Below are 23,253 nucleotides of genomic sequence, written 5' to 3'. Positions count from 1 at the left end.
TTATTTTGAGAAGCTTTGGTACTATAATATTTCAAACAATCATAAAAGAGAAAAAAATTGTTTCAGTTCCCATATTTCCAAAAAGTACAAAATGAATCTAAATCTCTTCTGTATACGTTAATTATGAAAATTGGTTTGTTGGTTAAACTTTAAGTATCGAAACATGTAACTTTAAATAAAGAAGCATTTAATTGAATATTTTTGTTAATCCAAATCAACCATATATGAGGAGGAAATGTTTGGAACTAGCAAGCCAACATGAAAAAGCTCCTCTGGACTGAAGGGAAGAGGAAGGTTAACAGTGAAACACGCTTGAGGTTCGGTTCTATGGTTAACTGTTTACGTGTTCTGACGCAGCAGCAACTTTTACTAAACAACCATCACACGTTTGCCTGTAGATGTCCGCGTCTGTGCTCTGCGGGTTTTTATATGACCCTTTCGGCTTCCCATACGTGTCTGTAACACATCACCCGGAAGTAAATGCAAATAAACAAGCTTTGCATTCAACAGAAAGGTTCAAACGTTGTTTTAGCTGTGGACTGTTTTTCCTTTACTGGACCAGACTTAGTTTCTGCATTGTGGGCCTTCAGAACTGCTGAGACGGAAACTTGTTTCGAGGAGCGGCTGTGTTCACATCATTCAGAATGAGAACTGTTCTGATGGTGGCAGAGAAACCCTCTTTGGCCCAGTCGATCGCCAAAATCCTCTCCAAAGGTAAATCGGATTTGATATTGTGTGTTCATACAGTCGTATTCAATTAATTTCATTTATTTCGCTAACCCAGTTCACTAAATAAAACACATTACATGCACTATATTGCCAGAAGTATTGGGTCACAGCACCAAATCAATGAATTCTGGTGGTCCAATCACTTCCATGGCTACAGGTGTGGAGAACCTTGACTGGCCTGCAGGGTCCTGACCTCAACCTTCTTCAACATCTTTGGGATGAATTAGAGCGGAGGTTGCAGTTCTGGTTCTGATCCAACTATGAACACACTCCTAAACCCTGAGCAGGATGTTTGCAGAATAATTAAAGTTGCAACAAACTGGACCTTATAGATGAAGAGTAGGATGTCATCAAAATTCATGTTCATGTAAAGTAGACAAATATTATGTAGACTAATTCCACACAGACTGATGTTTTTAAGCCTTTATTTCTGGTAATTACGACCATTTTCTGCTTACAGCCAATGAAAACACGTCATTTAAGATTCAGACCAATAAAAAAAACTTTCTAAGACAGAAATGTGGGCTTAATAAAAAATATGTTTAAATCTGCTTAGAAGTTATTTTCAAAAGATGTTTTTAATCTGATAAACCAGTCTTATCAGAACACATAATCTAATTGACTGAAAATGACTGAAAATGTGACGGAAACTTCCTGAACCAGGACTGCTTAACTAACCTGCTGCTGAGCAATGCAACGTTGGGCCCAAATGGGTTCGGTCGGTCCAGTTGGACTGGTGTTCACAGATTTGATCTTCCCGAGTTGTTAAAAGGAAAACTGAACCTCTCTGTTTCTGCTGGACACCAGAATACATGATTGGTTTGACCCAAAAATGTTCTTATCTGAGCGCTATAAACAACAGTGGTTTCAATGTGTAGCTGACACCGAGACCGGTGCTCTAGAACCTGCTTCAAAAATATTCCCTGTCTTTATCAACATTCATTCTGGGCTTACTGGATTCAGAAAGACGGGGTCTAACCCAACACTCACAATAACCCTAACCGTAAAAAAACGACCTTTAAATAATTTGTTGTTGATATCATTTAATGGTGAAACAAATTTAAGAAAATATTTAATCATTTGTGCTCTAACTTTTGAATATGGTTCTATTTAATAATTTTAAGAAATTATTTTTAATGATAATATTCAGTAATATACAATAAGTTTACAATTTCTAAATGTACTGTCACCAAATGAACATACCTGAGCTACCGACTGTGACACTGCAACTCTGAGTTTAAAGAAAAGGTCAGAGGGTAAAGCAGTGAGGTCCATGTAACGACATCAGGGCTACCGGGATGCTTAGGCCTGGAAAGTCTGTGGAAGGACACCGTTTAACGTGAGGGCTGCTGGCTGTAGGGTTCCTCGTTGTGCCTTGCTGATTTCTGATTTCTTGCCATGTGTTCTTTTTCTCCATCAACTCTGACTTTCTGTTTTTACTGGTAACCTTTAAAGTGAGGACAGAGGTGTGCATGTAACGAGGACATGCAAAGATAGGAATAAATACTATTGATATACAACATTTACATACTTCTGTTGAAACCTCTGAGTGTTTGTGAGGCAAAAAAAAATGAGTCTATGATAAATGTTTTTTAATGTTAATGTAACAAAGAGCTAGTACTATTCCACTGAGGTTGTTTCATGGGAAGTTGACCAGTAACAACACAGTGCGGTCCACCAGTTGTGCCGACCCTTTAATTGGCTAAGTATGCTAAAGTGTGGCAGATGCCAATCATTATAAAACTGTTGAATTATTTAAAACTGTCAACTAGATTAATCTGCTGTTGAGTCATACTTGTTTCCTGTGTTCTTCTTCTTCACTTTTAGGAAGCTGTACAAGTCGGAAAGGGCTCAATGGAGCATGCTCAGTGCATGAATACAGTGGCAGTTTTCAAGGTCAGACCGTCCGCTTTAAGATGACCTCTGTTTGTGGGCATGTGATGAGTCTGGATTTCACTGGTGGGTATCATGCTCATTCTTTTTATTACCATTGATGGTATTTTGCTGCTCAAAGAGCATAAATGTTATTGTCTTTGAAAAAAAATGTAAAAAGAATCTATTGAACCTTTTACAGAATAAGAGTCATCAGACAGCATCTGACACTAGAGGGAGCAGACAATGAAGATGAAGAGAGTTTATTTTCTTTGGATAGAAAATCCAAACACACTGTCAGCAGTGTGTCTCTCAGTGTGGTTTACTGTAGGCATGACTAGTCAGTGACTCTTCACTCGGACCAATCTGTCGGTTTAGTAAAGGCCTCCAAAAATCATGGAATGTGGTGGACTTTTCCTTTAAGCACAATTGTTATTTTTTACTGAACAAGTTATACTTTTATTTTTAATTAACTGCTTTTGTAATGTTGAATCATCAATGCTGAAGTCATTGTAGAGAGAAAAAAGAAATGAATTAGTGCTTGGAGAAAGAATGTAATCCAGGTGAATGTTCCATGAAAAAGCTTTTTACTTTTTATAAAAAGGTTGGAATTAAATTGTTAATGTTGGAGTTGGACCAGTAACTATAGAGACGGTGGTGCCTGCAGTTTACCTTCATTCTTCCTAAAAACCGATGTCTTCAGAAGTACCAGAGATATTTCTTCGAGCTGCACAACATGTTAATCTTTCATTCTTATTGTTTATATTATTATTGTGTACTTCAATCCCTGATTCATCAGGATTCTGAACCTTTCTGTGCAGGCTTGTAACGGACCTGGAGCCGCTCTTCTGTGACTATAGAGAACATGCAAACCTTAGATGGAGAAATGCCAATCCTGAGATGCAAGCCTACGTTTTCTTATTGTACACATGAAATATTACTCTTTACTTTAATGGTAATGTTCACAAGCTTTTAAGGTCTCCCATCTCTGAGGTTAAACACTAGAGGGAGAAATAACTGTTTTGCTGCTTAAGATGTTTTTAGAAATATTAACTTTTTCTGTAAGAAATAAAAAGAAAAGTCTTGTAGAATAAGTATTTCTGCCCGCACAGAGAAACATTTTATTTTACATTCTTAGTTAATTTCAGTTAAAGTTAAAGACTTTTTTTAAAACTATTTTACTAAACCAGAACAAAACTAAGACAGCCTGCTTCTTTTCTTGCTGCTACATAAAGGTTCAGGTATGTGCAGAGGTGCACTGCTGTTTGAAAAATGTTACAAATCCATTCTTCCAAAATATGTTAATAGGCTGGAATAGTTCTGAATGGATCAGGTGGAGCCACTTCAATTTGATCTGGTTTCCTAAACCAAAGCCATACAGAGACCAGGTCTGGGTTTATCCTGGTCAGTAGAACCTAAAACTAGCCGATAAAGACTTTCCTGACAGACAGCTTATTCTCTTTCCAGGAAAGTACAACAATTGGGACAAGGTGGACCCTGCAGAGCTGTTTAGTAAAGCTCCAACGGAAAAGAAGGAAGCCAATCCCAAACTCAACATGGTGAAGTTTCTCCAAGTTGAAGCCAGAGGCTCTGACTATGTGGTTTTATGGTTGGACTGTGATAAAGAAGGCGAGAACATTTGTTTTGAGGTAACTCTGAACTCATGTACACAAATGTCTAGAAGAAATACACGTTTTAATGGAAGTTGAAAACAAATTCACTAAGATATTTGATATAGACTGAGCTCACAAATCTGTACTGGACAAATAGGACTTGTGTTAATTAGGATGTTAAACGAAAGTCATTTAAACCTGGTTATCATCATTATTAAAGGCCAAACGTTTTGAATCCCAGGTTCTGGATGCCATCCACCCAGTGATGAACAAAGGCAGTGTCAGGGATCAGAGCGTCTTCCGTGCCAAATTCAGCTCCATAACTGACACCGACATCTGGAACGCCATGAACCGCCTTGGAGAACCCAACAGAAATGAAGCGCTGTCGGTAGATGCTCGTCAGGAGTTGGACCTGCGAATCGGCTGCGCCTTCACACGGTATACTTCTACGTCCAGCCGTATGCTGATGGCTTGTACCTTCAGTTTGACTTTTTAAAGTTCTAATTAACATCTAATTGTAGGTGTTTTCATATACGACTCTTTTTAGTATCGAAAAACTAATTAATACCAAGTGATAGCAGCCAAGTCATCCAGGGGTTCTGGTTTAGGAAACCCTGATGCGTCTTTGGATGTTACCAGCACAAAAGTGGACCTAGGAGAGTACACTTTGTGTGTACTCTTCTGGGTCTTGACTTTCTAACAGGCTTTACTCAGTGTTTATGAAGCAGTTTTGTTAATGTAAAAAGATCTAGTACTATTCCAGTGAGCAGCTACCAAATCCAGTACGAAAATATTAAAGGAACAGAGGTGTAATAATCTGTTTGTATAAACCCTTAAACTCATTTGTTGAAGCAGCGCTTGATTTGGTTTCAGGCTTATTTGGTAGCAGCCTGTAAGAATCCCACATTGGTAATATTTACCCATGCTACCTTGCAACAGGACATCTCTTGTCGACAGTCCACTTCAGTTGACCCATCAGGTTTTCTGTTGGATTTGTAGTTCTGGACTCACTGTGGTTTTTAAAAATGACAGCTCTCTTCAGTTTTTCACCAGGTACCTTCAGGATTGGGTCCAAACTGACAGGTATCTGCAACTGTTTGGATTTCATCCAGCTAAAGTGTTTGGGTTAACCTTGTATAGGCTTTCCTGTTAGTGGAAATCCAGTAAAGTCTTAGGTTCTACGGTTAAACCAGGTTGATCTCAGATCCTGTAGGACCTTCATACTGAATCTAAGCCCGTCTGTTTTCAGATTCCAGACCAAGTATTTCCAGGGCAAATATGGGAATTTAGACTCCTCCTTAATCTCATTTGGACCGTGTCAGACCCCAACACTTGGTTTCTGTGTTGAGCGCCATGATAAGATCCAGTCCTTTAAACCGGAAACATACTGGGTCCTCCAGGCAAAGGTACAGTAAATCATTTTTTGTGTTTAAATTCTGGTCGTATAAATCAGTCATTTCTTCTTAGTTTGGGTTCTGCCATTTTAATGTTACGTGTTCTGTATTTTGCCAGCAGTCATCTTGTATTTCACGAGCGATTTTTGAGCAAGGAATGGTTCTGGTTAAACTATACCTGTAAAAAGACAACTTTTCATTGTCTCCCCAGACCTTCGCGGTTAGCTCTCTTTCTGCTGATTATTTTCAGTGGTGCAACTCTTCATATTTTGATCCATATTTTGATTTCATCTTGTGAGCCTTTGCCTTTTTCTAAGCTAAGGAAGCTGAACATGCTGTGTCTTGGTCAGGTGTTCAAAGGAAAGGACACCCCCCTGACTCTGGACTGGAACAGGGTGAGGGTCTTTGACAGAGAAGTGGGCCAGATGTTTGTCAACCTGGCCAAGACTTCCAAGGAAGCCCAGGTAAGAACCAGGGCCCGTATTCACAAAGAATCCTAAGACTAAAAGTAGCTCAGAGTGACGACATTTTAAGAAAAATTGTAGAATTCATCTAATTCTAAGATTTCTTAGAAAAACTACAGCAGAAGGACAGGTTAAAGGTGCACCTCTAGGAAGGTCATTTTAAGAAGGATAAATAAGTAATAGAAAAAAAATAATAACTGTGAATAAAAACTGAAAAAACATACAAACAAAAAAGTACAGAAGAATTTAAATAGTTATTAATTAAAAAGGCTTTCAAAAATAAACATTTGGAGAAAATTGGAAAAAGTAAAAAAGTATATATACATAAATACACACTCTTGACAAGACAAAGTACACTGATATAAACACAGAAGGAAGATGTGAAGAAGTGTTTGCTGTATTGTACATGATGACATCTGCAGCCATAGCCTGCATGGTGATCATCAGCACCCACATGTCTGTGGAGAAGTTCGCTTCTGTGCTGCAATCTTCTCTCTAGCTTCTGATTGCAGCAGGTACCAGAGCTTCTCACATTCCATGCTGGTGCTGAAAGCAGAGGGAACAACTCATTGATCTGCTCGGGAATGCGCTCCCAAGTCCGCCTCTTTGTTCCCTCTTTGTGATGCCGGGACCAAATCTACCTTTCAACACTCCTCTCTTCTTCTCCACCAGCAGGCTCTGCTCCTCTGTCCAGTTCGGTTTTCTCCATATTTTTTTCTCCGTTTTGTTTGGGTCGTTTTACCAACTCAGACCTCTCTAAACAAGTAGGCAGTCGCAGTTTAATGGCAGGTGAATGTCCACATTAAAATCAAATAGATAAATTAGGAAAACGACCAGCATGGGGAGTGAACATAACATGAAGCACATCAGAATAATGAGCATTTAAATAATTAATAGTTAATTACATTTTGCTAAGTTTCATCATCATGCCTTATTTCTGAATCCAGTCTAAATTCTGTCATCAGTTAATTTCTCTCCATTGATTACTAGGACGGCATTTGTTTTTGGTTTTTTTGTAACAACCAATCACAGCTCTTAAAAGACAGTCACACCTAGCAACGGGGTCAACCACACCTAGCAACGGGGTCAACCACACCTCCTCACTCAGATAGGAATTTCTGTCGTCTCCTCAGAGTCGCTCTCAGCAGCGAAGTGAGTCACTCTTAAGCTAGGAGTCCTTGGCAGGAATTTTTAGGCTAAGATAGAACCTCTCTCTGAGGACTCTGAGGATCTTTGAAAGAACGTAAACATACTGAGGACATTGGTTTTGGGATTATTACTGTCACTTCATCAGGGGGTGTTGTATAACAGCCTTAAAAAAACTCAAAATGGAGTGTTATCATATATAATATAATTACACTGTGCAGTAGCCAGTAGCAAACAGTACAGTAGCTGTACAGTGGTTAGTAACCAGAGTAACAGAAGGAAGCATTTTGAAGCTAATTAACTAAAGACTATCTGATGTGACTAGTGTGACATTTTTAAATGAATCTCCAATTTCAATTTGGCTGGGATTATATTAGTATCTTCTTTTATGATTGTGGATGCAGGTGGAGTCGGTGAGTAAAAAAGAGAAGGCCAAACAGAGGCCCCAGGCTTTGAATACTGTGGAGATGCTGAGAGTGGCCAGCTCTGCTTTAGGTAATTACATCATATCACATGTTTTCCTTAGCTGAACATTCAGTAATGTTGATACCTGGATAATTCCAGGTCGAACGGATTGTTTTATTAAAACACAGTTTGTAATCTGTTTACTCTATTAGTAAAAACATAAAAGGTGACTTCACTGCTTATTTTGCTATTTGGACCAGATTAGATGCAGTCAAGCTTGAGAATGATTATAATTAAAAGAAGTCAAAGATGGACTGAATTAATCTGAGCTATTGACAGACAATTTAAATCACTTTATGAAAATGTCTCTCTGTTTGTAAATACAAACAAACAATAAACTGTAGAAAATAAATGTTAATGTTGATCAAAATGTTATTAATAACTCATTTATATCATTGAAGCCATTCCAATATCAGTTATCACCTAGTCTCATAAGCTCGATGTATCTTTACACCATAATAACCAGAAGTCATCCTGAGACCTTTCAGTTATTAACTCTTTTCTTAAATACATATAAGATGGAGATTTTTCAGAGCCCAGTGTAAAGCCTGCTTTGTTTTGCTGTTTGACTCACTAATTCAAAAATGAAAGCTTCAGAGTAGCTGAAACTAGGAATTGTTGAACGAGGGAAAAGTTGTTAAGCACCAGTGTTTAATCTCTACATTTGGCCGACTAAAATCCCAGAATATCTAAAGATCTTTTTCTACTAAAAATAAAAACCTTCTGTTTGTCACTGTATCTGAAAATCTGATTTACAAGGTAGTGATGCAAATGGCCCTGAAAACTCGCTTCATTTCTGTTGTTATCTTTGTATTTCACTGAGACATAAAAGGAAACCATAAGCTCTAAAGTGAGGCTCCCAGTTTTGTGAACGTCCAGGTTTAGTTGGGAACAGGGGAAGAAAGTCAGGTATGTTGTTGATCTGATGCTGCAGGTATGGGTCCCCAACATGCCATGCAGATTGCAGAGCGCCTATATACGCAGGGCTACATCAGCTACCCACGTACTGAGACGACCCACTACCCCGAGAACTTTGACCTGAAGGCAACCCTGAAGCAGCAGATCAACAACCCTGTGTGGGCAGAGGAGGTAAGACTATGAATTAGTCCGCCTCATATATTCGAGGATGAGTCCACACATAATTAGATGCATTGTATTGTGTTTGGACAAAGAAATCAGAACATGAATCTTATTTTTTAGATGAGTTTAAAATATTCTTTTCACCAGATAAAAGCGCTTCTCTCAACTGGCATAAACCGACCCAGGAAGGGAAGTGATGCAGGAGACCATCCACCCATTACTCCCATGCGTTCTGCGTCAGAGGGGGAACTGGGTGAGTCATATAAACCCCATTAAAAGGGAATAATGAATAAATCCATTAGCATAGGATGGTGTGTGTGTGTGTGTGTGTGTGTTCCTGTCTTGGCATCACAGTGAGCATCATTTTCCAGATTTCACCATCAAATTGAGGACCGTTTGTACCAAAGTGAGGACATTTTGTTGGTCCTCACGACCTATTTTGCTAACGGTTAGGTTTAGGACTAAGATGTGAATTGAGTTTAGGTTAAGGTTAGGGTTAGGTAAGCACTGGTAATGGTTAGGTTTAGGGTTATTGTCAGGGTTAGGTCATAGAAAGGGTTGAAAATGACTGAAAATCAATGGGAGTCAACACGGTCCTCACTACATATAGTAAAACAAGAGTGTGTGTGTGTGTGTGCGCGCGCGCTGGCGGGCACATCTTCTGTTCTTATTTTGCTATATGTTTGTGTTGTTTTAAAGGCAGGAAGAACTTAATGCTTAATTAAAAATTTACTAGCAAGGAAAGACAATTTAAAATACAAAATGTTCAGTGAGAGAAAATCTAATGAAAGAATCTTTAAGATGACAGAAAGGAAACAAGCAGGAAGGATAGATAGACTAATAAAAAGAATTGACAGGGTCATGGGCTGATAGAAGCAGAAGATGATTAAAAATTAAAAACGTAAAAAGAAATATTCTAGAAAAGAAGACTCAACCTGAAAACTGAAGTAATCAAATGGATCCATAAAAAAAACAGACTATTCATTTAATTTCAATATTATTACTGAGAAGCTCAAACTAACACTATACAATTATTGTTGTGTTTCTAATAAAAACAAATTGAATATTGTGACCCACAGTGGCGCAGGCGGTAGGGGTTTGTCCTGTAACTGGTGGGTTGCTGGTTTGAACCCTTCAGGGCAGCTGTGGTTACAAAGTAGCCTACCTCTGTCAGAGTGTGTATGAATGGGTGGATGACTGTAGTGTAAAGTGCGATACATGTGCAGGGACTTTTTATCCTTGTGTGGCATAATGTTTGAGCACCACTTGTGTGAGTGTGCATGTTCTTGGTTCTTTCAGTGTCTCAGAGATTGTTGGTCTCCTTCTCTCCTGCAGGGAGTGATGGCTGGCGCTTGTACGAATACATCACACGACATTTCATTGCCACTGTCAGTCAGGACTGCAAGTACCTGCAAACCACAATAGACTTCAAAATTGGCATGGAGGCCTTCTCATGTAGTGGGAAAACTCTCATATCAGCAGGTAAAACCAGGAGTCTGCACTATGCCAGTATGTTGTTGAAATTAATCATTTTAAACAGCAGAATATTTCATCCCTTAAACTCGCTCAGCTTTGTGGGAGTTGAGCTGGTTAGAGCTGAGTTTGGGTCGATACTTTTATCTAAGTTTTGATTGCTGTCACAGTTCATAGCCTGGTAAACCTTTGGTCTGCATGAAATTGCCTTTTTCCTTTTTTTTCCCTTTTCCTTTGATTTTATTAATTTAGTTGTCTTTATAATGTCCGATCAGCTGAAGACCCAGTCTGAGGTACCCATGCTGTGCACTCTCAGAGCCAGTAGTTATTCATAGAAAGCCAGAGGAGATCATCTCAACGAATCACAGATGTTCTACAGTCAGCTCTGCTACTGTTAGTTCCTTTACAACCTTTATTTGTTATAAGAGACTGTCTAATATGAACTTTTTTGGGTTGCTGCAACTTCCCTTTTCTGCTCTTTTCTGCTCTTTAGCCTGTTATGTGATGGCCATGCACTGTTAGAACTGTAAATTAATCACATGTTTTTGTGTTGAGTGATTAGGGAGCATCCTCTGTCAGTACAGTCACTGTGAAGTCATTTTATTAGGCTATGAAACAATCAGGTCAATACAGGATTATAACCAGGTATTGATCTTGATGTGAGTGAGTTGTGATGTCAACAAAGCAGAACTGATGTTTTTACTGATGCTTAAGTCACGCTGCAGTGCCACTCCTAAAACATAGGTGTCGCAGTGGAGAAAATGAATGCATTGCAGGCATGAAACCAGAAGAAAGCAGACCGGAAGCACATTGTTGAAGAAACAGTGTTCAGGAAACCCAGTCCATGTTTTTCATGTTGGTATTAACCTTTTCTCAGTGTTCCATCCACTGAAGACACGCAGAGCACCGTAACTGTTGCAAGCTAATCCTTGCTGAGTGTGTAACGTGTTCACAGGTTACACAACAGTGATGCCATGGCAGGGAATTCCTCTGGAAGAAGCTCTACCCGCCTGCGAACGTGGAGACACTTTTACGGTGGACGAGATCAAGCTAGTGGAGCGGCAGACCAGCCCTCCAGACTACCTGACAGAGGCAGATCTCATCACACTCATGGAGAAACATGGCATCGGTATTAGCTCTGCCCACAGGATTGTTCCCTCTGACACAAAATCATTTAAGGACAGGAAGCAGCCTTCCTCTCAGCTTCACTACAGTAATTGTGCAGCACCACCTTGTGACAAACTGCTCTTAAAGCCTTGATGAAATAGAAGGTGAGGTGAGAAGCGTGAGGTTTTTGGAGAGGCACAAACATGATAGTTGGCTTCTACTCCTTGCTGCAGCACAGAAATCAACCTTAAGTCCTATCATAGTGCTTTATATCAAGCAGAACAGTAGTATGTCCAAGAAATGTCATCCTAGATGTAGTTTCATTAGAATTCAAACAACTAGATTTCACACTATTTGATCTTTATTATACAGCAAATTCTAAATCATATCAGCATGAAGAGATGTATTTATGAAAGGATGGTGGTTATAATAGTTTGATAACTGTCCTTGTTCCTTCAGGTACTGATGCCAGTATTCCCGTCCACATCAATAACATCTGTCAGAGGAACTATGTGACGGTAGAGAATGGACGCAGACTAAAGCCCACCAACCTGGGCATTGTCTTGGTGCACGGCTACTACAAAATAGGTAAGTTTTCTTTCAGCCACTTTACTCTCTTAGATGAATACAGTTGGTTTCAAAATGTTAGATCTGCATCTTTAGAACACTGTTGAATCATCACTTACTTTATTTAGCCAAGTTTAATAAATCATCAAAAGCAGATTTGGGTGAAAGTCACTGCATAGATGTGATGTTATTTACGGTTAAATCACAGAAAAAGCAAATAGTATGGCAATACCTAGGAAGATTTAATTAGTCTGTAATAATTTTTCCCTAATATAAAAATATATAAAAAGTCTCAATCTGCAAATGGCCCCTGGGCCACGAGGTTGCTGTTAAAAACTCAGCGTTTGTCTCTTTGGGTGTGCAGATGCAGAGCTTGTGCTCCCTACCATCCGCAGCGCTGTGGAGAAGCAGCTGAACCTTATTGCTCAGGGGAAAGCAAACTACCAGCAGGTGCTGCAGCACGGACTGGAGATCTTTAAGAGGAAGTTTCACTACTTTGTTGATTCCATCACCAGTAAGTTTACTGCACTAACGGGAACAGTCACTGTATACATCAACAGATGTCCAGTTAATACCAGATAGTTACATACACTGTACAAACAGAATAAATAAGACCAACCTTTCCTGTTTTAGCTCCGTTAGGAGTGCCTAAATAATTAAATATTAAATAATATACACTACCGATGAAACGTTTTAGAACGCCTTTCCCATTTAATGATTTTCTTTATGTTTATGACTATTTCCAATGTATGTAGATTCTCCCTGAAGGCATCAAAACAGTAAATGAAAACATGTAGCTATGTAGCAAACTAAAAACTGTTAAAGAACTTTAAATGTGTTTTTATATTTTAGATTCCCTAAAGTAGCCACCCCTCTGACTGAAATATTAACCTCTGGCCATCTCTCAATGAACCTCTGGGAAGTTCTTTCAAGACTCTTTGGAAAACCATTTCAGGTGACCACCTCGTGAAGGTCATGGATAGAAAGCTAAGGGTACAGAGCAGTCATCAAAGCAAAGGGTGGCTATTTGGAAGAATCTAAAATCTAAAAATGTTTAGATTTATTTCACACTTTTTGTCTATAGATAATTCCATGTGTCTTCATTCATAGCTTTGTTGCCTTTGGTGAAAATCTACAATGTAAATAGTCATGAAAATAAAGAGACCCATTGAGTGAGAAAGTAAAACTTTTGACCAGTAGTGTATATAATAAATAGTTTGATGCCAGAATAATGATAGAGAGGTTTTATTTTTGAGAATTTAGGTTCAGAAGGTTACCTACAGTTCTTCAATACTGCATTTTAAACTCTATGACTGGGCTCAAACGTTTTGGGTTTCTTGCTCAAGCTTCTCACAGTAGTTTGCTGGAATTCTGGCCTAAAACTCCTGACAGAACTGGTGGAAATTAGTCAGGTTTATGCTCAGGGTCACTGTCCTTATGGAAGACTCGTTGTGGCCAAACTTTAACTTCATTACCATTGTCTTTAGATCTTGTTTCAAAATTTCCATACAGTGTTCTTTCCTCGTAATACCAGATGTACCAGTCCCTCCTGCAGCAAAGCAACAACATATCATGATGCTGCCACCTCCGTACTTCACAGTTTGGTTGGTTTTCTGAGGCTTACAAGTTTCCTTCTTGCCTTAAAATACATCCTCCAGCCTCCCTTTGACTCAAATGCTTTGATCAGAAGGTTACAAAACCATGACTTCACCATATGGGCTTTCCCAAATAGTTTGAAGACAAAGGAATCTTGGTGTATTTAACTTTTGGCTCTAAGAAAAAAGAAAAAATTGTTTTGAATATAATTAAAAATAATTGAGGTAATACTAACCGATCTAAAACAGGAAAAGTTTAGTCTGATTTAATGTTAGACTGTGAGAACTAAAGGTTATGTGTATTTTCATGCAGTTTTTGTTAATTTGTGGTTTCGGATTTTCTTACTGTTCATAAAATTCCCAATGTGCTTCTCTACAGTACGGGTTGTAATGCAAGTATGTAGGTTTGAATAAGAGAAAGAGTGATGATGTTGGGCGTGTGGTTCTGTTTTGGTCCGGTCCAGACTATATTTATGTTGTGTGCTATAGGTATGGATGAGCTGATGGAGGTCTCCTTCTCCCCCATTGCTGCCACTGGAAAGCCCCTCTCTCGCTGTGGCAAATGCCACCGCTTCATGAAGTACATCCAGGTGAGTGGATTTTGTATTTTTGTATGCAAGCATGGCCACATAAATGTTTCAGATCATCCATTACATATAAATATCAGACATTTGAAACCCCAGTATATACAAACAGAAGTTTTCAAATGATAATTTCATTTATTTAGGGAAAAAAGCTATCCAAAACCAACCTAGGCTTATGGGAAAGGTAATGACCCTTAATAACCAACATAATTATCTAATAACTAGCAACAACAGCCATGGCCAGTGAGTCTTTTATGGTGCTGTGGAGCAAGTTTGGCCCACTCTTTTTTGCAGAATTGTTTTAATTTGTCCACACTGGAAGGTTTTCCAGCATGAGCAGCCTGTTGATTTTCATGCCATAGTAGCTCAAGTCCAGACTTTGACTAGGCCGCTCCTAAATCTTCATTTGTTTTTGTGAACCATTCAGAGGCTGCTTACCTCAACTGTGTGACATTCTCCTTCAGGATTTTTTTGTTCAGACTTCATGGTTCCATCAAATCCGAAAGGTCATCCTGGCCCTCAAAGAACCGAAGTAACCCTAGACCTTTATATTACCAAGGAGTTTCACTTTTGTCTTCTCAGTCTTGGAGATTATCAAGATCTTATTTTGGCAAATGTGAGACGGGCCTTTGTGCTCCGTTTGGTAAGCAGTGGTTTTGGCCTTGGAACAGTTTCATGGAGGTAGTTTCTTCCTTAGTGTTGAAACGTGAACACTGGTCTTAACTGAAGGAAAAACGATGTTTTAGATGTGGTTCTGGGTCCATTTCTGACCTCCTGGATGAGTTGGCAATGTGCTCTTGAACTAATTTTAATAAGTCAGCATCTCCTGTGAAGGTTGACTATTGTTCTTTGTTTTTTCTGTTTGTAGATAATGGCTCCACTTTGGTTCACTGAACCTCAAAGCCTTAGAAATGGTTTTGGTTTAAAATCTTAATTTTTTCACACAGGTTATATTACACCGATTTTTGGTTTCAGAAGAAATCGGTGTTTTAGACCTAAGTATACCAAGTGAAATATCTCAGAAAAAAATGTGTTGAATCATCATAAATTCATGATTTAATATCTTTTAGTATTTACTTAGGTTATCTCTAATGTTAAAATTAGTTTGATTTGAAACATCTAGATGTGACAAAAATAAACAAGAACAGAAGTCCAGTTGCCCTCCACTTCAGCAGTTAGATGGTACAAAAAGCAACAGATTAAATTGTTAAAGGGGGCAAATACTTTGTTGTTGATGCTAACATGCTCTAAGTCTATGAAAACCTAAATTCAAACAAACCTTTATAATTTGTTTCTTTATTGCCGACTCTTGTCTGACTGATGTCTGACCTTCCAAGTTTTGCTGGGCTCCTTATTTTAATTGAAATTTCACATAAGCACTGAAGCACTTGTATATTAATGAATGTATAATGAGCCACATAGTGAATCTGAATCTTTGCATAGTGGGTTGTGTGCAGCCAGACAGCAGGAGGCAGTGAGCTTCATGTGTTCACCTTCCATCACAACCACTGATGTTGGTTTTGCATTGATATGGTTTCAGCAAACTGTGTCTGCCAGCATTATTTGTTGCAGTTTTACATGTAAATAGAGGTAATTAAAATGCTAATATTAAAACTAATAGCATTCTCGGAAAAGGGTTTGGAGAAGATATCAAAATTCAGGCCGATATTGATATCCGATATTAATGTCGCTGTTATGGCCGATCGACCAGTATTTACAGATATTATATATCATATATATCTCAGTACCCTTTCAACACTCTGAAACAGTGACCACACCATTAACATTGCTTCTCTGCTTCAGTTAAACACCCTACAGTCCTGCATCACTGTCACATGACCAAACAAATACCACATGGCCAACCCTCTCCAGAAACACAATCAAGATGGTAATAAATATCTGTTATTAATATCGGCCCAGTTTTACTTATCAGACCAATACCCATATGACTAATATCAGCCAATACTGATGTCAATGCCGATATATCGTGCATCCCTAAATGAATGAATAAAGTTTGTTCGTCCCCAAACAAACAAAACTCTTAATCATTGTACATTAGTGGTAAAAACCTGTTTAAAAACTCAAAAACCTAAACTAATACTAATGATGAGGAATCTTTATGGAATGATTTGTAGGCATTCAGTGAGAACATCCATCGGTCATGATCTGACGGAGGGGTAAAGAAGCAGAAGAAAGTTGCATGAAGGTCTGTTTGAGCAGAAGATAAAGAAGCAGAGTATAGAGAGGTGTTTGGAGCTCTGATGTACCTGCCTCTGTCCTTTACAACCTGTTTCATTTGGATCTCATGTCACTTTCTCTGTGACTGTCAAAGAAAGTCGGGATTTAGTCTTCCATTTTGACATATTCCTAAATCTGCATTGCTGCCTATTTATTTAGGATATAAGAGCTTTGGCAAGCTCAACCAGCTGTTCATATGTCTTGGGCTGAGCCCAATAGCTTTGGTTACTCATCATTAGATGTTAAAAAGTGTTCAAACTGAGCACATTACTTTTCTACAGATTGGTCCTCTGCCCAGATATATTTTACAAGTTCCATTTAACAATGTGTGTTTAAGTCTTGGTAGGTTTTTTGGAACCCAGTCTGGACCACCATGGTGTCTGATATAAATAGCCATCTATTACATAACTGGTAAAAGTTTACAGGTTTATGAAATAGCATTAGCGTGACCTGTTATGAAATTGCTGGATATCGGCGTCGTTAAGATGGTGAAAATCGGCCTTGGTGTTTGCTCCTCTCTGACTAGTTTTTGGCTCAACCCTAAATAAAAATAATCTGATAAATTGAATGTGAATTCCCTCTGTACATCACCCGTAGTTAGGTTTCATAGTAACAACAACATGAGATCATTTTTTGTTTCAGCTGTCTGTGATCGTTTTAATAATGCTGAACAGTGTCATACTCTGTGGGTTTGAGTGTCCCCTCCTGGTTAAGAAAATGTGTCCGAGCTACCACACCCTGTTGGCGGTTAGACGCCTCGGAGACCCTCCGGCTCTTGGTCCCCAGAAGCGACCCCACTGTCTTCTCTTAAAGCAACGACTCTCAAACATAACTAAACGTTTAACAATTTGAATCTACATAAGGCAGAGGAATGGTTACAGAGATCAGCGTCAAAAGTGACGAAGCAGGCCCAAAAGAAGGTCACATGTAGTTTTATATCTGGTACTCCTGTGCAAGTGAAGTACACTCCCTCAGTGTTTATCAGTAGACCATGTGTCACCATTCTGGTGTCTATCTGATAGTGTTTAATAGCAGGTGTCCAACCCTAACCCCACAATCAAACCCAATGTACTAAACTCTGTCAAACCGTAGGTCATTTGTCCTTATAATGTCAGTGAGGATTCTTATTCATATCCTAACAAAAGTGAAAACATCATAATTTGTAATTTATCATTATGGTGTGAATGGGAAAACTCATCTATAAGTAATAATAAGAAAGCTTATTCCTAACAAATGTTAACTTTTTTCTGACCACTTCTGTTTTTCAGAGTGGTGTTGATTGTTAAAAGTAGGAACAGTTTACATGAGTAACAGCTGATCTATATTGGAAACCTTTGCATCATAGAGTGAAATCATTGTTATTTCTGATATGTTTAAGATGTCACTGTGTTTGTTTACTCCTTTTTCCTGCTTTTATAAATGATCTGTTTTAATAATTAATTTATATGCGCAGTGCTGTTCACACAGATCAGAGAGTTTTATTTCTTTACCTAAAGTTCACAAATCATATTAACTTGCTTGCAATCGTGAGATATCCTGTAAACCTGTGGCGCTCTGGTGCCCCCTTGAGGCTATTGTGCTTTCACTATCATAAGTGAGGTTGTATGTATGAGATTTCTCAATTGCTTTTAGCATTTTACAGATTCGGAGTGTGGAAAAAGTAGAATTGAGTCTGAAACTGGTTTGGTATTTTCAGAATCTTCTGGGTGTGGTGTAATTGTTAAACATGTGATACATAAAAGATGTATGGAAGTCAGCAGCAGCCATACCTGCAAGGAGCTAAATCTTAGTTAATTTATTTTTTTTGGGGGGGGGCTCAATGACACTATAACTCACAAGTCAGTGATGGAGTCAGCTGCTCGCACCACTGGTATTATTCCTGAGCTGAAATAAGTATATTTAACCATTCTTGCATTCAAGTATTGATATTTGAAGATCAAGAAATAACTAAATGTTAAGCAAATAATAAGTTAAGTAGACTTTCTTAATTGGAGATACAGAGATAATGAAGCTTACTGTGATTAAAACGAGCTCAAAATGTCTAACTATTTTATTAGAACAAAATCATATTACTCTTATTGTGTCCAAATGAGTTAGAGAACTTGTTTTCTGAAGATAATCAAACTAGTATGACAAAATGAGCTCAGGATCTTATTTCTGGACATAATGAGATAATCACATTGTAATTGCAACAAGAGAAGCTCAGACTTAGGAAAATGTGTTGTCATTCCTATCTGCGTGCAATATTTACATCCTTGAGGACAGTCAACAAATGCAACATTGTTGACTGTTATATTCCAAGCGTTGTGAATTAATTCTTTGTATGCCAACATATTATTCAGCCAGTTGGATGGAGTCTCCCTGCAGTGGACGTCCACACCTCACACCTATGATGGTGGTGCCAAAAACTCTCAAGGTTATATTGATTGTTGTTGAGAGGAAAATATGGTTTTATCACTGCAAATATTTTTATCATTATGCAACAAATCCCAAAGCACATGACTTTCTAATAAAGTCCTATTCTAGGTTATTATAAGAAACAGGAAACTATTATAATGATAAGATGAACTTCTAGTCTTAATTTGACAAAAAGATATAATCCAACAGTTAAAACGAGCTGCAGATCTTTTCTCCAGATAAGGTCATAAAGCACAAGTTATGTTTTTGTTTAGCAGCTGACTGAAAATCCACATCTCTATGTGTAATCATACAGCAGCATATGTTTTATGGGCGGCTGGGTCTCATCTGGAGCTTTTCAATGCTCTGCCTACTGATATGAAACCCCAAAATCAGAAACCAGATGATGTTGAACATCAGTGCCAGCGTGGCGAAAATGTCCTGAAAACTGTCTGAGATATTTTAAAGATTTATTTAAATTATGAGTTTGTCATTTTAAAATGTGCCGGAACCCAGATTGTAAAATCAAACATATTGATTTTCTGTACCTGCTAAAAGGCCTCTGATTTTAATCCAAAATGTTTATCCAAATGTTGTTGTATTAGTCAACAGATATACATTTGCTGTGACGCTCTAACTACTATATGAGAACTGGGCATCATCACCATAGTGTACCATTGGCTTTATGGATGTGACAATACAGACATGATCCTATGACTGAAACTAAAGAGCAGAATCACTGTGAGCTGTTCCTGTGCCTGCAGGCCAAGCCGAGCCGGCTCCATTGCTCCCACTGTGACGAGACCCACAGTCTGCCCCAGAACGGAGCCATTAAGCTGTACAAGGAGCTCCGATGTCCATTGGATGACTTTGAGCTCGTGCTGTGGACATCTGGGGCCCGAGGCAAGAGCTACCCACTGTGTCCCTACTGTTTCAGCCATCCACCTTTCAGGGACATGAAGAAAGGTACTCCCTTTGGCTCCTATTCTTCTGGTTTCTTTTGTTCATTTCCAGAACTCCATTGTTTGCAGTGTAATAAAGTAAGGTACATTAGAATCAGTATTTTCTAATGATGTTTTACAATTTCTTCTAAAAGCTGTCATCTGTGATGATTGTCTGCAAGTTACCACCAGATTCAGGACTGATTGAGGCAGTAAAGACAACACCAGAACTTTATACAAAAATGGGCAACAGGATCTTTATCATCTGACATTGTGGGTATTTTATAGGACCTCGAACCCGTGCCAGGCTTGGCTTGGCATTGTCATAATGTAATGCCTAGTAATGGGTGAGAAAAGGCGCAGGTCTTAAAGGTGGTTGTGGCTCAATGGGAGGAGTTGATGTCTTGCAATCAAAAAGTTGTGGGTTTAATTCCAACTTCCTCCTGAATCATGTCAGTGTGCCCCTGGGCAAGGCACCTGACCCCATGTTGCCATCCCATCTGTGTATCGGTGAATGACTGTGTGAGTGCTATTGGGTGAATGTGGCTCTAGCTTAAAGTGCTTTGAGTAGTCTGTGAGACTGGAAAAGTGACAAACTAAGTTTGTTTAAGGGGTCAAAGGTCAAATTCCACATAAATACATATTTTCTTTTGCCCTGTATTATAGCATATAACAATAAAGTGGTCAATTGTATGGAAACCACATATAAATGTAAAGGTTTACACAGGAATGCAACAGAGTGATTAGACCTTATATGTCTGTTTTCTCCAGGTATGGGATGTAATGAGTGCACCCATCCATCCTGTCAGCATTCCCTCAACTCTCTGGGCATCGGCCAGTGTGTTGAGTGTGACGGTGGCGTTTTGGTGCTCGATCCCACATCTGGACCAAAATGGAGAATGGCTTGCAACAAATGCAATGTGGTGGTGCACTTCTTTGAACATGCACACAAAGTACAGGTAAGAAAATCATGTCCGGTGGGAGAATATTCCCATTTACAGACTCCAAAACATTGAGATAGTGTTTAAAAATGCTAAATGTTCTGCTCTTGTTGTTGGCCACATTTATTGGCAGCCCTGGTAAAGATACGGATGGAAAATACATTCAGCAGCATAATCTCACAGAAAAATCCAGCCTTATATCTGAGTAGATTTAGTCCAGTTTGGAGCATACGTAGAAAGGGTTCTTTGACCATTCGTTTTCCCAATCTCTCTTGATGGTCCCGAGTCCAGGGTCCTGTTCTGATCTGTTCGGGTCACTTCACAGGTTTTCTACAAGATTTAGTTCAGGGCACTGAGAGGGCCATGGTGGACCATTTCTGTGTTGATTTGGCCATATGTTTGGGATTGTTACCTCCTGTAAGACCCAGTAGTGACACATTTTTTGTTTTGTCCTGGTATTTCAAGACAAGGTTCCAATAGCATGAAGGGAAAGAGATCCATAGCATCACAGATCTTCCACCATGCTTAACAGTGGGCATGATATTCTCCAGATGTTTGTTTCTCTACAGACACACCTGGAGTGTTTGCTGCTGAAAAATCAAACCTGTTCTCATCTAACCAAAGCAAAGGGTCCAGTTCATTTCTAAGTGAAGCTTAGCAAACTCCACATGTTTACGTCTGTAGGACAGAAAAGGTATTTGCAACATATTTCTTCCAAACATCTTGTCATTTAAATTGTGTCTGGTGGTTGTAATGAAGGTTTGGTGACCCCTAGATGGAGATCATTGCTGTTGCTAACAGTTAGCTGTGAGCGTGTTAGCAATATGAACTAGGGCCTCATCCAGCCTAGTCAGCTAAAGTCATTGATCACTAATAACTTAAAACTAAGATAAAGTATATATGAAGTATAATTAAAAAAATGCAGCTGTTACTTTTATTTTGATGAGATTATCAATAATTTCTTAAAGATGGATTTTCCTTTAGCAAATGTACTCAAATAAATGTTTTTTCATGTTTCAGTGTAAGACTATGCTACTGCAGCTTTCAACACATCTGTACAAGGCACAGTTCAGTGGGCCTTTTTTATCATTTGGTTCTAAATTCAGTTAAATGTAGCAGCAACTCATGACAAATGGTAATTTAAAACTAATTTAAATAATGTGTGGTTAACTTTTCATAATGTTGGAAACTGAATCACTTCAGAATCTTTCTTTTGTTGTCGAGCAGCAAGCTGTTTATTCTTTGCCTAATTTAAAATGAAATATGCAAAAGCACCGTGTAAAATAAAAAAGCCCCATCCTTAATGTTTTTCTATGAGTTAGGGTAAGAAGCAGCCAGATGCTGTTTATCAGATACATAGAGCTGATCATCAGAAAATCTTGGCTGCCCTATAAAAAGAAGTTTTGTCACTCTGCTGCTGTGGAGCATAAAAATGTGTGTTAACACAACGCTGAGGAGGAAAGACATCTTGAAGGACTTTAGAAAAGCAATTGTTTATGGCCACCAGTAAGCAAGTTAACCCAGAGTTGAGATACCTGAAGGACACACAGTTAGCTCCATGTCAGACCCTACAGCAGCCTAAAAGTTAGAGGTCATGACGGGACAATCAGAAAAAGACTGAACATGTCGGGGCTTTTTTTGTAAAGGTTCAAGGAGAAAGACTCTTAAAGAACCCGACAGCCTGACAAAGCTACATCAGAACAAGCAGTAAGACTTCTGAAACAATGGTAGATGAAACTCGTTGGACATGTTTAATTAAAATCTACAGCAACATGGTTGAATTGAACCAAAGAGCACATTGTTGCTATGTGTTTCCATGAGTTTGCTTGATCTTTGGCTCAGCCATTATGCTTCTTGGCTTCTGTCTCTTCTGTTAGGTTGCTCAGGAGAGCTGTGATGCTTGTGATGCCTCCCTTGTTGCTGTGGACTTCAACAAGACTCGCACTCCTCTTCCTGACGGTGAGACCCAACACACCGGCTGTGTTTTCTGTGATCCAATCTTCCAGGATGTGGTGGAGCTCAAACATGCCACCATGAGGCACTCCATGCACCGAGGTGGAGGAGCAAGACGAGGAGGACGAGGACGGGGCAGGGGACGTCGTGGCAATCCTAAAAAACCTAAAGATAAAATGGCAGCACTGGCAGCATATTTTGTGTAGCGTTAGAGTGTCTGGCTTCTTTTCCCCAAGCATAGAATACCAAACCATGTGGCGAAACATGTGCTGCTTTTCTGAAGTTTACATTTAAAATCTAATAAAACAGAGTTAACCATCTGTGTGTGTCTTTACAAGAGTTGTGTAGACTTTGTAGACTAGACGTTTTCTGTGGAAAAAAGGAAATTATTTGAGGTTTTCTAATCTAGAAAAAAAGAGTGATGGGGATTTATAAAAATGTGAAAGTATGTGGAGGGTCCTAATGTGATGGAGAGGTAACATGTCCACAAACTGCATTAGGGAACCTTGATCTTGGTTTTTATTGCAGCTTCTGTGTAATTGAGCACACCCAGCCTCTTCTGTCTCTGCTCTTGCTTGGTCCACTTGGTGACCAAACTGGTTCGGTAGTCCTTGGCAGTGACGCGTCCATCTAGCACAAGTATTGGGCCAAGGGAATGCCATGATATGGCAGCCCAAACCATCACTGATCCACC

The 23,253-nt window shown here is 39.0% G+C and overlaps 1 protein-coding gene across 2 annotated transcripts; it reads left to right on the top strand.

The window, feature by feature from the left end:
- Positions 1-451: 451 nt before the first annotated feature.
- On the top strand, positions 452-22,879 carry top3b (DNA topoisomerase III beta). Of its 2 annotated transcripts, none has more exons than XM_047382562.1 (17): positions 452-714; positions 2,557-2,688; positions 4,069-4,250; positions 4,456-4,652; positions 5,464-5,620; positions 5,959-6,072; positions 7,623-7,713; positions 8,618-8,772; positions 8,911-9,016; positions 10,099-10,245; positions 11,192-11,365; positions 11,803-11,931; positions 12,275-12,424; positions 13,995-14,095; positions 19,489-19,690; positions 20,437-20,624; positions 22,484-22,879. In XM_047382562.1, the coding sequence occupies exons 1-17, from the start codon at positions 645-647 to the stop codon at positions 22,763-22,765; spliced, it is 2,577 nt and encodes an 858-aa protein (XP_047238518.1). In that variant the 5' UTR covers positions 452-644; the 3' UTR covers positions 22,766-22,879. The 2 variants fall into 2 exon arrangements, with proteins under 2 accessions (XP_047238518.1, XP_047238519.1); XM_047382563.1 differs by lacking the exon at positions 452-714 and adding an exon at positions 3,423-3,524 and having other exon boundaries at positions 2,555-2,688.
- Positions 22,880-23,253: the final 374 nt, after the last annotated feature.

The sequence above is a fragment of the Girardinichthys multiradiatus genome, chromosome 12 (assembly GCF_021462225.1).
Source record: "Girardinichthys multiradiatus isolate DD_20200921_A chromosome 12, DD_fGirMul_XY1, whole genome shotgun sequence".
In the NCBI taxonomy this organism is placed as follows: Eukaryota; Metazoa; Chordata; class Actinopteri; order Cyprinodontiformes; family Goodeidae; genus Girardinichthys; species Girardinichthys multiradiatus.
The sequence above is the reverse complement of the archived record's forward strand: the minus strand, read 5'-3'. Positions and strand labels throughout refer to the sequence as shown.

Coding starts and splice junctions, on each gene's coding strand:
- top3b (XM_047382562.1), top strand. CDS start 645: ATGAGAACTGTTCTGATGGTGGCAGAGAAACCCTCTTTGGCCCAGTCG. Junction 14,096..19,488: donor GCTTCATGAAGTACATCCAG/GTGAGTGGATTT, acceptor CTGTGCCTGCAG/GCCAAGCCGAGCCGGCTCCA. Junction 19,691..20,436: donor TTTCAGGGACATGAAGAAAG/GTACTCCCTTTG, acceptor TGTTTTCTCCAG/GTATGGGATGTAATGAGTGC.